At 40.2% G+C, this 18,648-nt stretch overlaps 1 protein-coding gene across 1 annotated transcript in view; it reads left to right on the top strand.

Moving 5' to 3' along the window:
- Positions 1 to 18,403, top strand: part of LOC106089757 (uncharacterized) — a 187,140-nt gene extending 168,737 nt beyond the window's left edge. The window contains exon 10 of the mRNA XM_059367365.1: positions 17,905 to 18,403. Within this exon, the coding sequence (XP_059223348.1) occupies positions 17,905 to 17,954 (50 nt within the window). The 3' untranslated portion in view covers positions 17,955 to 18,403. The remainder of the gene's footprint in view (positions 1 to 17,904) is intronic.
- Positions 18,404 to 18,648: the final 245 nt, after the last annotated feature.

An 18,648-nucleotide genomic window follows, 5' to 3' on the forward strand; every position in this document is an offset into this window, starting at 1 on the left:
AACTTAAGAAAGACCTTTCCAATGTATGTGCATGGGCTAAGGCGAATGGTTTGTGCCTTAATCCCCTTAAATGTAAATGTTTAGCCATTCATGCGAATAAAAATATTGCTCTACGAGACATTGAGATACTAGTAAATCATGAGAAAGAATGTGAATCAAGGTTCCTGTTGTTGCGTACTGTTGTGTTCAACAGTTCGCTAAGTTGGCCAAACCAATGTTATCGTTGGACAGACATTCGCGAGACTTCGACTGCTGTGGTTGACACATCTCTTTACACCTTTACCTGGACATACGTTGCCTCCTGGCAAAGACATTTTTGGTTCGAAATATACTGTACGGATGTGAGTTTTTTGTGTATTGCGATTCGGGAAGTCGCTATAAGCTTAACGTAGCATATAAAAGTAAGTAAGTATAAATATGAGGGCTTTACAGATTTTGCACAAAATTATTGTAAGACAATTCCTAAGGTATCTATTTCAAAAGATACAATTCGCAAGATCCAATAAAGGTAGGAAAATAATACCCCTAAGACGAAAGAGATTGATTTCAGAAGGTCAATTTTTCACTGATACTATATATCTTTTTAATACATACCCTACCGCGTGATTTATAGATTACCAGCAACGTAAATGAATTAAAAAAAATGTTTCAAAACTTACTTCCTGAATTATGACTACACAATTTTTGATTTACTAGCATATTTCTCAAAAATTCCGTTTTCTTATATAACTTTTAATCAAACAATTGATAATAATCTATTTATATATTTTCTTACTTAGACCAAATTATTACTTCAATTTTTATTATACCCACCACCATAGAATGGGGTGGGGTGAAAGTATATATATATATTCTTGATCGTCTCGAAATTCTGATTCGAACTAGCCATGTCCGTCTGTCCTTCCGTTTGTCGAAATCACGATAGGGGTCGAACGCGTAGAGCTAGCCGCTTAAAATTTTGCACAAATACTTTATATTGACATAGGTCGTTGGGGATTGCAAATAGGTCATATCGGTTCAGATTTGGATATAGCTCCCATATAAACTGATCTCTTGATTTGACTTCTTGAACCCCTGGAAGCCATAACTTTTGTCCGATTTCACTGAAATTTTGCACATAGTGTTCTGTTATGACTTCCAACAACTGTGCCAACTGTCCAAATCGGTCAAGAACCTGATATAGCTCCCATATAAACCGATCTCCCGATTTGACTGCTTGAACCCCTGGAAGCCTCAAAATAACTTGCGATTTTGCTGAAATTTGCACATAGTGTTTTGATATGACTCCCATAAAAACTGATCTCCCGATTTGACTTCTTGAGCCCCTGGAAGGCACAATTTTTGTCCGATTTGACTGAAATTTTGCGCATAGTGTTCTGTTATGACTTCCAGCAACTGTGTCAAGTACGGTCCAAATAGGTCTATAACCTGATATAGCTCTCATATAAACCGATCCCCCGAATTGACTTCTTGAGCCCATGGAAGCCACAATTTTTGTTCGATTTGGCTAAAATTTCGCACATAGTGTTTTGATATGACTTCCAACAACTGTGCCAAGTACGGTTCAAATCGGTCTGTAACTTGATATAGCTCCCATATAAACCAATCTCCCGATTTGACTTCTTGATTCCTTACAAGCCTTGATTTTTATCCGATTTGGCTGACATTTTGCATAAAATGTTCTGTTATGTAGTCATCAAAGTACGGTCCAATTCGGTCTATAACTAGATATAGCTTCCATATTTTTGCAGAATCTATGGTGGTAAGTTCCCAAGATTCGGCCCGGTCGAACTTAGCACGCTTTTACTTGTTTGTTTATATGTTTTAAATGCTTTTTATTTATTGTCGTTAATTGTCGTTAGTTGTCGTTAAGACTTCTCACCGACTTCTGATGTTGACTTGATGAATACGGATGTGTTTTCTAACTTGTCTTATCGAATTCCAACCGAATTCTGAAAGAATTCTTGTAGAATTCGAATGTGTTTTCCGACGGTTCAAATTGCAAATTTGCTCTTAAACATTCCATTAAGCATTTCCTTTTTATACCGATGTCCACGACTGAAAAGTCACTCAGTATCGTAGGCGAAGATGCTAACCTCTGAGGTACTGAGGTTCCCACAAAAATATGCAAAAAAAAAACAAGCACAAAAAATACCAAAAACATTCCACGCCGTTTGGAATTTCTTCTGAACTGTCAGAAAAAAATATCTACCGGTAAAAAAAAAAATCTGGCACAAAAAAGAAGACAAAAGAAATCCGACAGGGAGTTCCGAATTCGTTTCGAAATCTATCAGAACAGTCGGAACAAAAATTCCTAACGGTTCCAACAAATTTATATGTGAAAACGCAAGCACAAACGCAAGCAAAAAAACATCCAACACGGAGTTCAAACGTCGTTCGGAATTTCTTTCAAACTGTCAGAAGAAAAAATTTAAAAAACCATACAAAAAGACGGTCAGACTTCGCTCAGAATTCTTTCAAAGCTGTCAGAACAAAAGTTCCCTCAGTATATCAGAATTCGAAACGAACTCGGTAAGATCAAGCCGAAAAACTTCAGAATTTTTTTTTTTCAGATTTGTCTGATATCAGACACTTGGTTTGCCGAGAGCCTACACGATATGTAGCATACAAGCATATTTACCTGCTAATTCACATACAACCATTCGTTTTTCAGCATGCACAAGCTTGCCCAAAAACGTAAATAGAACAGATGCTAATAAATTTCGACCGTATGCTTTACTGGCAATTATGAAAAATGTCTTAAAAGGGCACTTATGTATTTTCAAGAACATGTATCTCTTTACCTTCTTTATACCCACCACCGTAGGATAGGGGGTATATTAATTTGGTCATTCCGTTTGCAACACATCCAAATATCAATTTCCGACCCTACAAAGTATATATATTTCGGATCGTCGTCAAATTCTAAGACGATTTAACGATGTCCGTGTGTCTGTCCGTCCGTCTGTTGTAATCACTCTAGAGTCTTCAAAAATTGAGATATTGAGCTGAAATTTGGCACAGATACGTCTTTTTGATGCACGCTGGTTGAGTCTTGAACGGGCCAAATCGGACCATATTTGGATATAGCTGCTATATAGACCGATTTTCCGATAAAGGGTCTAATGCCCATAAATGCTTTATATTTCGTCCGATTTCGCTGACATTTGAAACAGTGAGTAGTTTTAGGCCTCCCGACATCTGACCCAAATATGGTCCATATCGGACTATATTTATATATAGCTGTTATATATACCGATCTGCCGATAAAGGGTCTGAAGGCCTAAAAGCTTTATTTATTACCCGATTTCGCTGAAATTTGAAACAGAGGGTTATCTTAAGCTTCCTGATATCTGACCTAATTATATGTATATCAAAACAGACTATATTTAGGTACAGCTGCCATTTAGACCGATCTCCAGATAAAGGGTCTAAAGCCCATAAAAACTTTATTTTTTAACCGATTTCGCTGAAATTTGAAACATTGAGGACCCAAATATGGTTCGGATTGGACTATATTTAAATATAGCTGCCATACAGACCGATATCCCGATAAAGGGTCTGAAACGAATAAAAGCTTTATTTTTTATCCGATTTCGCTGAAAACAGTAAGTTGTTTTAGGCCACCCGCTATCTGACCCAAATATGGAAAAGATCGGACTGTATTTAGATATAGCCATCATATAGACCAATGTGCCGATTAAGGGTCTAAGGCTCATAAAAGCTTTATTTGTACACTTAAGACAATGATTCTTTAACTGTTATTAGTGAAAGAATCTAGGAAATGTATCAACTTCTTTCAATTACCTGTAACTAAATGCGATTTCATTGACAATGGTTATGATATCCAAAGTTTAGTAAATTTTAATAACATAAGAGAAAATTTGCATAGGTGAAATAAAAATTTTATATACGGCCCCTCCGAGCTTAAGGCTCTTTAATTTCTACTTTGAAAATATAGCTTAATGCATTCGTAATTTGTATTTGTTGTTAAATTTAAAATATTTTGCGTTAATCCATATACACAGATAAAAATAATTTTGAAAAACAACAACTTTGGTCGAAAATACAACTACGAGAGTTGTTAATTTTCCTGCAACAATTTTTTGCAATTTTTTGAATCTGAATGACCCAAGTACAAAATTTGTTGTTGAAAGGCACTCTTTGCAAGCCAACATATGACAACTATATATCCATAAGCAAGGCAAAAACCCATCTAAGACCAGCAGCCAACGTATGTGCTTTGCTTTGGGTGGTGTTGTTTTTGTTTTCTTTATTCGGCTCGCCCTGCTACTACTGCTGCACAGTAATAAGTGTCTCAATTAATTAAATTTAAAAAAAGATAAAAACCACTCCAAATAATTTTTTTTCTAAATACGAAATGCATATTTTTTTACCCCGAATTTTCTAAAATAAGTTTAATGAAAAAAAATTAAACTTGTTTTTGGCCGACCGGTGGTCTCGAACCTGGGTTCACAAGTCATGGAAGACATGGGAATTTTGTGCTCTACGTGGTAGTACGCCTATTTTAACAACTACCTCAACTAAAGAATTTGTTGAAAGTCAACAAAATTTCAATAGTAGTCTCTTGGTAGAGACTTACTAACGTGCTTCAACAAACAATGTCTTCGATTCAATGCTAAAATTCGTTGAGAATTTAAAGTTTCACATACAAATTTGGTAGTTGGTTTTTTCTAAGAGTCATTTTTTTCCGTGTACAGTGTCGTGCAAAACAAAAGCAACGCATTTTAATTGTGATGAAAGCAATCCTAAAATTCGATGAACGCATTATGTGCATACAAAGTTTAATAACCATTTTACTTGACGTACTATAAGCTTTAAAACCCATATATCAAATCGGGGTTTAAGACCAATATTTTATATAAATGAGTGTTTGTTCAATAGTGGTACATTTTCACATGTGCAAACAAAATCAACTAATTGATGTTTAGTATCAGTTGCACCATTTTGGCCATGGTTATACATCTAAAATAAATAGATTATATTAAGCGGATAATAACTGACACAGATAAATCTATTGCGTTTGGTTTTAGCACTTTACGTCAGTTTTTACGTAAGAATCCTTAATTGTTTTTATTGAAAAGATAAAAAATAGAGTATTGTGTCCAGCGACAAAGTTGGCTAGTGGAAAACTTGTAATCACTTGCCCTGTATGAGCTCTTAAATGAATTTAGAGACGTGTTTCTAGCAAATTTTATGTAAAAATTTAGAAGCTTAAGACCGGTCAATGTTGGCATCTGCAAGTCTTTGCGTTCTTTAAAGAATTTCTCTTTAAAAAGTTATCCATTATTTATTCAGATTGCCAAAAACTTCATTACAATTTAGTTAAACCTGTGGGAAACACAAGTTAAAACCATTATAATGGGATTTTCTTGCTTGAAAATAATCTAACAGTAGCTGGGATAAGGCACTCTCTTCGTGGTCATGCTATTTAAATTTCATCAAATAAATTTCGTTTGCGCTTTCTTTTTGTTGTTCTTAAAATCTTATTGAGATTCCATTGCAAGATATTGTACGGCTTTAGACCATCGTTTAATGATTTCTATTCAAAGAATAGTATAGCAAAAAAACAAAAAGGCAATAAGGGTAGTAAGATTTGATATGTTTTCTATTGCGCTTATGAATAAAGTCATCCTTAAGAGCCCTTTCCAAATTCAGATGTGTGCTTTATAACCTATGGTTTGTTGTAGGCACCACGATCCATTTGACATCTACTGCTGATGATTTTTCTTGGTCTAAAATGAAATCGCGATACGGGAAACCAGTCAAATGCTTCTAGCAGCAACACATTTTTGTTGACATTTAAATGTTTTTTGCTATACTATTCTTTGAATAGAAAGCACTGAACAATGTTCTAAAGCCGGACAATATCCTGCAATGGAATCTCAATTTCATTTTATTAATAAACTAGCTGACCCAGGCCCGCTCCGCTGCGCCTTCTTTTACTTTATATGGAACAAAAGCTTCCTTGGAATATTTATTTTCGACAATAAAAGATCTTTTAGTGAAATACCATGCTAACTTGACTAATAGTTTAACAATATACAATAAGTGCCTTTATCTGAATCCCATATGATCTTTATTGGTCTACGAATTTAAGTTTGGATGTAAGGTGTACTCCATTCTTAAAATACTATATTTTAGCCCGATAGTCTCATGATTTAGGTGTTTTTTTTTTTCGGGGCTGAGGTGGTCCCCCGGACACTTGGCCTTGAATAATATCTGCATCGTGCTCTTCTTTCAAATACCATTTATTTAAACGCCATATTGCCATTGGTTTAGGGGAGTTTACACGATGAGGCGTCTTTCAAACACATGGCCCAAAAATGGGTTATCAAATTCGTTTTCTGATCTCAAATACCTTTTATTTGAGCCACATATTGGCATGGCCGACAAATTTTTACCCTTTGGGAGGTGTTTTGGGGAAGGGGTAATGCCCTAAATACATGGCCCTACATTTGGATATGAAATTCGTACTCTACTCCCCTTTATTTGAGCCCCATATTGCAATGGTCAGTAAAAAATTGCTGTTTGTGGGGTATTTTGGGAAAGGGGTAGACCCCCAGAAAATTGGTCCCGAAAGTAGGTATCAATTCTTGCTCTAACCCCCAATACCTTTCATTTAAGCTCCACATTGACATGGTCGGTAAATATACCTGATTTAGGGTTTTGGGGATTGGGGTGGTCCCCCAAACACTAAGCCCGGAAAATATATCAGCAACGTACTCTATTCTCATATATCATTTATTTGAACCCCATATTGCCATTCGCCTCAAAATTGGATATCAAATTCGTTTTCTTATCTCATTTAAACTCCTTATTTCAAAAGTCAGCAAATATGTCCGGTTTGGAATATTGACCCTAAAAACTATAAATATTTAGTTCCACTCTCTTTAAGACCCAAATTGTCTTGGTGAGCAAATACGTCCTATTTGGGGGTTGTTATGGTGGTGGGACGTCCCCTAGTCAGTTGGTCCCTAATGTTGATATCAGATACGTGGTCTACTCCCAAATACCTTTAATTTGAGTCTCATATTTCCATAGTTGACAAACGTGACCGGATTGGGGGGTGTTTTGGGAGATGGGCGGCCACTCAGTTAGTTGGCCTTAGAAATATATATCGGATTCGTGTTCCACTCTAAAAACCCTCTTATTTGAGCCTCATATTGCAAAAGTCAGCAAATACTTACTATTTGGGTGGTGTTGTGGGGGTGGCGTGGCCCCATAGACACTCTTCCCAAATATTGATATCAGATTCATGCTTTACTCCCAAAGACCTTTCATTTGAGCCCCATATGGCAATGGTCGTAAATTTGTCCCCTTTGGGGGATGTTTTTGGGGAGAGGCGGCCCCCCAAACACTTTGTCCCATATTTGGATATCAGATTCGAATTCTACACTCAAATACCTTTTATTTAAGCCCCATATTCCCATGGTCAGTAAATAAGTCTTGTTTGGGGGGTGTTTTGGGGGTTGGAGTGGACCCCTAGCACTTGGTTCGACAAATGGATATCAGATACGTTTTCGTATCCTAAATACCTTTCATTTGAGTCCCATATTGTCGTGATTGCCCCAAATATATGTTTGGTAGGTTTTAGGGTGGGGCGGCCGCCCTAAGTACCCCATCCGAAATTTGGAAACCAAATTTTTATTTTTAGGGTACTATATGAGAGCACACACAATTTCGGTTAAATCGCACCACCCATCTCCGAGATCTGGAATTTTTAAAAATAAGGGAAAGGGGGAGGTTCCGCTCCCCCTTCAGATATCAAAAAATGTAGTACCCTACTTTCACCTCGGGATCATTATGCACTATCTGTGAAAATTGCAAGAAAATCGGTTCACCCGTTTCTGAGTCTAAAAGGAACACACAAACAAAGAAACACAAATTGATTTTTATATATAAGATATCTCAATTTTTCTAATTATACCCTCCACCATGGGATGGGGGCATACTAATTTCGTCATTCCGTTTGTAACACCTCGAAATATGCGTTGTGGTGGGCATGCGCATTGGTCGCCCACTCCCTTAACTCGGACTGCGTCGACCCGAAAGGCTTCGGGTTAACCAAGTTTATTGACGGCAGTCCTCTGGCCTTCACCACTAAATCGTCAGCCTTTTCATTTCCCCTTACTCCGTTATGGCCCGGCACCCAAACGATGAGGATTTTCCCATCCTCAGAGAAGGCGTTAATCTCCTTCTTACACTGCAAGAGTGTTCGTGACCTTACCGTCCTGGTTGTTATTGCCCTTAGGGCAATTTTACTGTCGGTAAAGATGTTCACACTCGACGTTCTCGCGTTAGCACCACACCACTTCACGCATTCCGTGATCGCCCGGATCTCCGCCTGCAGGACAGTATTGTGGTCAGGCAGTCTAAAACAAATCTCAGTCCCTGGGTTATTAATGAAGACTGTGCCGATGGCAGCAGTGCCTCGCACTCGACTTCAAGGTTCATCTCAGGTATCCGATCGGAAATCTCTTCCCTTCCTTCCGGGTTTCCTATCGTCGCTTCGATTATACCGCGATGGTATGAGCTGCTCCCATCCTCAATCCATTCTCCCATCGCCTTAAGTCTCATAGTGGCTGCCTCACACTTAATCTGTATGTCAATGGGTCGGATATCTAGAATAGTCTCCAATGCCCTAGTGGCCGTGGTTCTCATTGCTCCGCCTATGCCAAGACAACATGTTCTCTGAACCTATTGTATGGTCCTTATGCTACACTTTTTCTCCATAGCAGTCCACCAAGCTACTGAGGCGTAAGTAAGTATTGGTCTAATCACGCTCCTGTGGAGCCAGTGGACAATCTTCGGATTCAGGCCCCATTTCGAGCCTACGGCCCGTTCTACATAGTGCCCAACATCTGTAAGCCTTCTCAGTATGTGACACCTGTGACTCCTGGATGTGACACTTTCAATTCAGTTTCCTGTTCAAGATCACACCCAAGTACTCTTCGCCCACCTTTTGCCAATTTAACGCACCACGTTTCCTCAATAAGACGATTTCGATATTTGACAAGGTCAAATACTTAGGTGTGGAAAGTGAATTGGAACCTGATATAGCCGCCATATATACCGATCTGGGATCTTGACTTCTTAAGCCTCTAGAGGGCGCAAGTCTTATCCGATTTGGCTGAAATTTTGTACAACGGCTAATTCCAAGACCTTCAACTTACGTGTTAAATATGGCCTGAATCAATCTATAGCCTGATACAGCTCCCATATTCACCGATCTCCTGATATTACTTCTTGAGCCCCTATACGGCAAAATTCTTATCCGATTTTGCTGAAATTTTGCACAATAACTTCTACTATGGTCTTCAACATTCAATTCATTTATGGTCCGAATCGGACTTTAACTTGATATAGCTCCAATACCATAACAATTCTTATCAAGTATTCTTTGTTTGCCTAAAAAGAGATACCGCGCAGAGAACTCGACAAGTGCGATTCACGGTGGAGGGTATATAAGATTCGACCCGGCTGAACTTAGCACGCTCTTACTTGTATCAATTTGAATGCTTGAAGCAAAATAGATTAAAAAATGTAAAATTTTAAATATTTCAACATGACGTGGGTCTTCCAAAATTCTTACTTTCCTTTTTGTTTTTATACCCACCGCCGAAGGAGGGGGTATATTCATTTTGTCATTCCGTTTGCAACACATCGAAAAATTTAAGACTATCTAGCCATGTCCGTCCGTCTGTCTCTCTGTCGAAATCACGCTACAGTCTTCAAAAATAGAGATATTGTGTAGATCTACTTTAAGGCTTCTGGGCGGTGGGTATCTATCTACAAGATGATGATTTGGATGGTTTCTGCGATAACAGCCCAAAAGGTATTGCTTAGACAGCATGTAGTTATGTCTTCGCACTGGTAGGATCTTTGTCTCCTGATGGAGGTGGTCCAAATGAGAACTGAGGAGACAGCCCGTCGCAGTTCGAAGGGCGGCAATCTGACAGATCTGAATATTATTCTACAGCGTGTCACAAAGTTGACGAGACCACACTGACGCTGCATAACTTACCACAGACCGGCCAATTGCTTTGTACGTGGTCAACAAGGTTTCTTTGTCTGCACCCCAAGTGCTGCCAGCAAGTGATTTGAGGACCTTGTTTCTACTTTTGACTTTATTGTGAGGAGAATGTGTAAGACGCCAAGTATTTTGGGACACTTGATAGTCGGAATCATTTCTCCATCGACCATCACAGTCAGCTCAGAATTCGCCTCACGCGTATTTGTAGTGAACAGTGTGGCTGAAGATTATTCGTTAATTCGCGACCCATCGTTTCAGGCCTGGCTGGAGGGACGTGTTGGCGATTTCCTCAAATAACTTGGCATGGCTGACCGTGTCGAATGCCTTCGAAAGGTCCTGTGCCACGAGGACCGTCCTATCACATGGCCTGTGCAGATTGAAGCCACGGCATATGTGTGTGGTGATAACATGCAAAGCTGTTGTTGTGCTGTGCAGTCTCCGAAATCCATGTTGATGCTCGGCGAATGGAAATTCTCCTTTGAGGCTCGGGAGGAGTAATGCCTCAAGCGTCTTTGCCACTGGTGAGAGAAGGGACATCGGTCTGTACGACTCCCCCAAACTCGGGTCTTTTCCAGGCTTCAGTAGTGGGATCACTCTGCCCATTTTCCAGACATCGGGATCTATAAGAGTGTTCAATGACAGGTTGCGGACAGTGGTAAGGTACTCCATGTTGGTGCTCGGCGAATGGACCGGCTGGTATAAAGCGAGCAGCTGCCGCGTTAATGATGTCTCGGAATTTCCTCTCGGCTACTAGCACATCAGAGGGGGGTGGCAGTTCACTGAAGCGGCGATTGGTATACTCTCTGAAGCCAGTCCAATCGGCCTTCTTATGATTGATAAACGTCCGGCGCTCAGAGTTTATGAAGTCGGGTGGTCGGTCGATGGTGAGAATTATGGGGAGAAGGTCTGACCCCTAAGATATGACGGCTTGCCAGGATACGTCACTCAGGAGATCAGGGAATGCAATGGAGATGTCTGGCGAGCTGCTGCACCTCCTCGTAATCCTAGTGGGGGCATCCTCATTCACCGTGCAAAACGTGGAGCTTTCAATCTAAAATGTGATGCGCATTAAAGTCCCCTAGAACCAGACGATTATGGCCATATAGCAACCCACTTATGTCGGGGTTGTAAGCCTGGCCATTAATCGGGGCACAGCTACCAACCGGCGGCATATACACGTTGTATATATCTATTTCGGCAGTACCAGACCTGACTGCTATCCCCATACATTCCATGTAGGGGTCACTAGCGTCAAGCGCAGGCGAGATAGGTCTATACTGCACGGAATGGTGTATAACGAAGGCCAATCCCCCACCTCCATTCCTTGAGCGATCCTTACGTAGCACATTGTAACCGTGACAACTGTGCAAGCTGCAGGTGTTGGTCAGCTTTGTCTCCTGGATCGCTGCGACCAATATGCTCTTCCGACTCATAAAGTCCACAATCTCATCGATCTTGCCACGAAGTCTGTTGCATTTTAACTGCAAAAACGATACACTTACCGGCACTGGCCTGGCAATATTTAGGATGGGATGCTGCCGTTGCGTAAATTGCCGTACGGGAGAGGTCGGGGCGGTCACATAGTCCGATGACGAGGACGCAGAAGGCGACGACGACGACGCTTGTGACTCACTGCTGGCTATGTTCGCACAGCACCTTGCGACATAGCCAGTATGACAATACTTCCGTAGTGAAGTTAAGCCAGAGCATGATCGGAAATGTAACCACTCCATGCACCGGTTACACCTCACCGACACCAACCGATGATGAAAGCTGTTCTGGCAAACCGAACAAAACCAGGGTCCGGGGTTATTTTCAATCCCGTCACGGACCAGAAGCGTGCGGAGAAGGCACTCCGGGATGTGCCTCTCCCATGACGGCTGACCGTGTCGAATGCCTTCGATAGGTCCAGTGCCACGAGGACTGTCCTATCACATGGCCTGGGCTGATTGAAGTCACGGCAAATGTGTGCGGTGATGTCATGCAAAGCTGTTGTTGTGCTATGCAGTTTTCGAAATCCATGTTAATGTTCGGCGAATGGAAGTTCTCTTACGAGGCTCGGGAGGAGTAATGCCTCAAGCGTCTTTGCCACTGGTAAGAGAAGGGAGATCGGTCTGTACGACTCCCCCAAATTCGGGTCTTTTCCATGCTTCAGTAGCGGGATCACTCTGCCCATTTTCCAGACATCGGGAACTATAAGAGTGCTCAATGACAGGTTGAGGGCAGTGGTAAGGTACTCAACTCCAGGTGAATCCAGATTCTTCAACATCAATGTAGAGATTCCGTCGGGGCCCAACGCCCTAGAAGATTTGGCGCCACGGATGACATTCGTAACTTCGCCCACGGTAAATTGTGATGGCTGTTCATCGGCTTGGAGATCACGAATACGGCGAATGGCTCTCCTTCTTGCCCTGTCTCTCTCGGGATGCACAATAAATTGACGGTTGAACAACGTGGCGCATCTCTTCGGATCAGTCACGGTTATCTCGCCAAAAGTGACTGAGGTCCTGTCGTCCCGTCTACCGGGGTTCGAGAGTGACTTAACAGTGGCCCACAGTTTGCCCACACCGGTGTCTAGGTTACATTGCTTCAAGTGTTCCAGCCACAAATTCCGCTTATGTTCGTTGACTACCCTGTTTATTTCCACATTCAGCTCGCTGTTTCTGGGGTTAGCGGGGTCCATAGCACGAATCCCATCACGCTCGTCTGCGAGCACCACTGCTTGCGCCGGGAAATTGGGTCGCACTTGGGGTATTCTACCGGCTGGTGTAAAGCGAGCGGCTGCTGCGTTAATGATGTCTCGGAATTTCCTTTCGGCCACAAGCACATCAGAGGGGGGTGGCAGTTCACTGAAGCGGCGATTGGTATACTCTCTGAAGCCAGTCCAATGGCCTTCTTATAATTGATAAACGTCCGGCGATCAGAGGTTATGAAGTCGGGTGGTCGGTCGATGGTGAGAATTATGACAGGGAGGTGGTCTGACCCCAAAGAGATGACGGCTTGCCAGGATACGTCACTCAGGAGATCAGGGGATGCAATTGAGATGTCTGGCGAGCTGCTACACCTCCTCGTAATCCTAGTGGGGGGACTTATGTCGGGGTTGTAAGCCTGACCATTAATCGGGACACAGCTACCAACCGGCGGTATATACACGTTGTATATCTCTATCTCGGCAGTACCAGACCTGACTGCTATCTCCATACATTCCATGTAGAGGTCACTAGCGTCAAGCGCAGGCGAGATAGGTCTATACTGCACGGAATGGTGTATAACGAAGGCCAATCCCCCACCTCCATTCCGTGAGCGATCCTTACGTAGCACATTGTAACCGTGACAACTGTGCAAGCTGCAGGTGTTGGTCAGCTTTGTCTCCTGGATCGCTGCGACCAATATGCTCTTCCGACTCATAAAGTCCACGATCGCATCGATCTTGCCACGCAGTCCATTGCAGTTTGCAAGAACGATACACCACCCGGCACTGGCCTGATATTGCATCGTGCGATTGAGACAACCTTAGGCATTAGTGGGACCAGCATACATTCAATGCTTCATGAACATTTAACCGTCAAAATATTTGTTCGCCTTGGATCCCACACAATTTGATTGGTCGAAAGAAATGCTCCAAAAATACGAAACAACTGCATTTTTGAACACTCAGAACATCGATTTAATGAGTCATCCGCGTATAGCCCTTTTTATCTTTTTTCTTTTTATTCCCGTACGTAAATAATAAAATAAGAGGTGAACGTTTTTCGACATTTGAAGAAGCGTTCAGAATGCATATTTTTGAGATACCTCAATCAGAGTGGCCAAAGTGCTTCGACAATTGGTTCAAACCCATGCAAAAGTGTAAAGCGCTTTTCGATGATTAATATTTGTTTTTGAGGTGGTGGGTATCCAAAGTTCGGCCCGGCCGAACTTAATGCCTTTTTCACTTGTTTCTCTTGATAATATGGTTGTTGTCTATGGTGTAACTTTCGTAATTTTTGCCCGTGGGTCTTCTGTAGCGCATAGATCTATAATTACCTAATCCAAACATGATTTCAACCTATTTTTATATTGCATTAGGATATTTTGTGAACGTAAAATTACTTCTTCTCGAATACATAGTGATGTCCTTTGTGTCTCCTACTTGCATGTAAGGTCATCATGATTTATGTTTACTTTGGTATTGCCTTAAATTCACAAATTGCACTATAATTACGCCTACAAATGAGATACTGACAAATAATATAGTATTTTGTAAACGAATTCTAGTTTTTGGTCTCAAAGATTGAATTAAATTTGACGAAACTGGAATCTTTTTATCACGGCTCATGATGTTTTAGCCAATATTAAAAAAGACTGGTGCATCTTGCATAAACTCCTCAACAATCCGTCGTTCATAATCCCTTGTCCAAATCCAAATCAAAAATTCAAATAAAAATCTTAAACATTGCTTCACCTATACTTAGGGTATAAAGCTTTGCTTTTGTTTTGCAATCAAAGAAGTTGAAAACAATCTCAGGCGATATCATTGTTTACTCTAATTAGAGTCTTGGTACGGGAGAAAACGTACCATTTGGCGATATATACCCATGAGAGACTAAAAAGGGACCAAAAAAAGTTTAAATTTCGATTATAAAAAAAATTTGTTTTTTTTTGTCCAATGTTCTTTTTTACCTGTAAGAGTGAGACTTATTTTTATACCTACCACCGAAGGATGGGGGTATATTATTTTGTCATCGAAATATCCATTTCCGACCCTATAAAGTATATATGTATATTCTTGATCAGCGTAAAAATCTAAGAGGATCTTACCATGTCCGTCCGTCTGTCTGTTGAAATCACGCTACAGTCTTTAAAAATAGAGATTTTGAGCTGAAACATTGCACAGATTCTTTTTTGTCCATAAGCAGGTTAAGTTCGAAGATGGGCTATATCGGACTATATCTTGATATAGCCCCCATATAGACCGATCCGCCGATTTAGGGTCTCAGACCCAAAAGATTTCACTAAAATTTGGGTCAGTGAGTTGTGTTAGGCCCTCCGATATCCTTCTTCAATTTGTCCCAGATCGGTCCAGATTTGGATATAGCTGCCATATAGACCGATCCTCCGATTTAGGGTCTTAGGGCCATAAAAGCCGCATTTATTATCCGATTTTGCTGAAATTTGGGTCAATGAGTTGTCGACATCCTTTTTCAATTTGGCCCAGATCGGTCCAGATTTGGTTATAGTTGCCATATAGACCGATCCGCCGATTTAGGGTCTTAGGCCCAAAAAAGCCACATTTATTATCCCATTTTGTTAAAATTTGGGTCAGTGAGTTGTGTTAGTTCGTTCAACATCGTTCTTTAATTTGGCCCAGATGGGTCCAGATTTGAATATAGCTGCCATATAGTCCCATCTCTCGACTTAAGGTCTTGCGCCCATAAAAGGCGCATTTATTGTCTGGTTTTGCCAAAATTTGGGACAGTGAGTTGTGCTAGGCCCTTCGACATTATTCTTCTAAGATCGGTCTAGATGTGTATATAGCTGCCATATATTGTATCTCCCGATTTAATGTTTTGGGGCCATAAACGGCGCATTTATTGTCCGATGTTGCCAAAATTTGGGACAGAGAGTTAAGTTAAGCCCCTCCACATATTTCGGCAATGTAGTCCAAATCGATCAAGATTTGCATATAGCTGCCATATAGACCGATCTCTCGATTTAAGGTTATAGGCCCATAAAAGGCGCATTTATTGTCCGATGTCGCCGAAACTTGGGACAGTGAGTTAAGTTAAGCCCCTTGACATACTTCTGCAATATGGCGCAGATCGGTAAAGATTTGGATATAGCTGCCATATAGATCGATGTCTCGATTTAACGTTTTGGGGCCATAAAAGGCGCATTTATTGTCCTATTTTGTAAGGCTTTTCGACATCCGTGTCGTATATGGTTCAGATCGGTTTATTTTTAGATAAAGCCACTAAAAATACCAATATTTTGTTATATACAATTGAACAATGACTTGTACTTATTAGCTGCTATGGGGCATAAGAATGCATTTTTCACCGGATTTTGACGAAAGGTGGTTTACATATATACCCGAGATTGTGGGTATGCAAAGTTCGGCCCGGCCGAACTTAACGCCTTTTTACTTGTTATTTCTCTTTCTAATTTATATCATTTTCAAATCGAGATTAATAGACGAAGGTTTTATTTGCAATGATTTTCCCTGACTGGGATTTGAACAGCCAACCTTACGATTGTGAGGTGTATGCTATCTCTCTGTGCTACGCGCCTTTCTTCATTACAGAAGACTAAGTAAACATACATTCTCTTGTGTGGGGTTTTTTGAGTTAGCATCCAAAACAACAACAAAAAATCTATTTTTAAATTTTTAACAAGAACAGTTGGTTATGAGAAACTAACTAGCGAAACATGAATGATAGAATTCCGATGGTATGGTATTTTGTTGTTTTAAATCATGAAATCTCTACAAGCTATCATACAAAAGGATCTAAAAAGTGACAATTCTGGGAGGGAGTGCGTCACTTCCAAATGTTTGGAGGGGCGACTTGCTTTGGATTGGGGGTATATTAATTTCGTCATTCTGTTTGTAAATCCTCGAAAGATTCGTCTATGATCCCATAAGATGGGTTTTTTATATGGGTTGCCCAAAAAGTAATTGCGGATTTTTCATATAGTCGGCGTTGACAACTTTTTTCACAGCTTGTGACTCTGTAATTGCATTCTTTCTTCTGTCAGTTATCAGCTGTTAATTTTGGCTTGCTTTAGAAAAAAAGTGTAAAAAAAGTATATTTGATTAAAGTTTATTCTAAGTTTTATTAAAAATGCATTTACTTTCTTTTAAAAAATCCGCAATTACTTTTTGGGCAACCCAATATATTATTGATCGTCATGACATTTTAAGTAAATTTAGCCATGTCCGCCCGACTGTTCGTCCGTCCGTCCGTCTGTCTGTAGAAAGCACGCTAACTTTCAAAGGAGTAAAGCTAGCCGCTTGAAATTTTGCACAAACACTTCTTATGAGTGTAGATCGGTTGGGATTGTAAATGGGCCATATCGGTCCATGTTTTGAAATAGCTGCCATATAAACCGATCTGGGGTATTGACTACTTGAGCCTCTAGAGGGCACAATTTCTATCCGATTTGGCTGAACGTGTTTTGTTATGACTTTCAACAACCGTGCCGGATATGGTTCAAATCGGTTTATAACCTGATATGATTTTGACCCTCTAGAGGACTCAATCATTATCAAGAATGAAGCAAAGGCTTTGACCTATGTTCACACTGAACAATTTATTATTGGTATTATTTTTTGTAATATACTCATATGGAGGAGGCCACCGTAACGCAGAGGTTAGCATGTCCGCCTATGACGCTAAACGCCTGGGTTCGAATCCTGGCGAGGTCATCAGAAAAAAATTTCAGCGGTGGTTTTCCCCTCCTAATGCTGGCAACACTTGTGAGGTACTATGTCATGTAAAACTTTTCTCCAAAGAGGTGTCGCACTGCGGCACACCGTTCAGACTCGGCTATAAAAAGGAGGCCCCTTACATTAAGTTTAAACTTGAATCGGACTGCACTCATTGATATGTGAGAAGTTTGCCCCTGTTCCTTAGTGGAATGTTCATGGGCAAAATGTGCAATTTGCATTTGCCATATACTCGTATGTATATAAAATGTTCTTATTGTAAATGACTAGCATATGAATATATGTATGGGAGAAACCATTGGGAATTTTGAAATGAAATAAAAAACATTGAAAAATGTTCGTGGTAAAAAAGTATTATAGACATAATTACTCGCAATTTATTGAATTGAGCCTATATTTAAATGGTTTCTTTTCTTTGCAGAACGTAAACTACTAGCAGCCAAACAACGAGATGAAGTCTGGGATAGCTGAAGACAGCGATCGAATGCGTTAATGATAGATGATAATACGGGGTAGCTGATGAGGATATTCTGCCATCCATAAAGTAGTAATAAGGTTATGTTAAACATTAGCAAATAGTTACCTATATCCTCGTGTGAAAGGATATGCGTAGTTATACGAGTCATATGTATGTACCACTTTTCAACTGAAATTATCTTTTCGAAATGGAGCCATTTTTGAAGCAGTTATTTTGGTCCTGAATGTTTTCCCGTACATATTTATATTAAATAATTATCAAAAATACTGCAATCCAAGATTTTCGATTAATTGTTTTACTTATTTTTGTATCGTTTAATCCATTAAATTTTTCTACGATTGTATATAGTATAAAATAGTCCATATACATGATTATTTCATAATTACATACTCTAAGTTATGAAAATGAATTGAATATACAAAATAAACTGTTTTAAAATAAAGTGTCCACTGTCCAACAATGATTGATTGGCTTAGCACTCCTCGAGCAATCTCTGGAACAATATTCGTAAGCTAAAGGAGTCGAACGCCTTTAAGGATATTTCACATATTGAAACAAAAGACCAATGTCCGCTTGAAATTTCTAATCATTTTGCAGAATTTTAGTCTCAACAATCCAAAATGATCCACCAGTTTGTCTGTGGATCATTCTATTGTACCCTCTGCTAGAGAGTTGGAACAAGATTTT

The sequence above is a fragment of the Stomoxys calcitrans genome, chromosome 1 (assembly GCF_963082655.1).
Source record: "Stomoxys calcitrans chromosome 1, idStoCalc2.1, whole genome shotgun sequence".
In the NCBI taxonomy this organism is placed as follows: Eukaryota; Metazoa; Arthropoda; class Insecta; order Diptera; family Muscidae; genus Stomoxys; species Stomoxys calcitrans.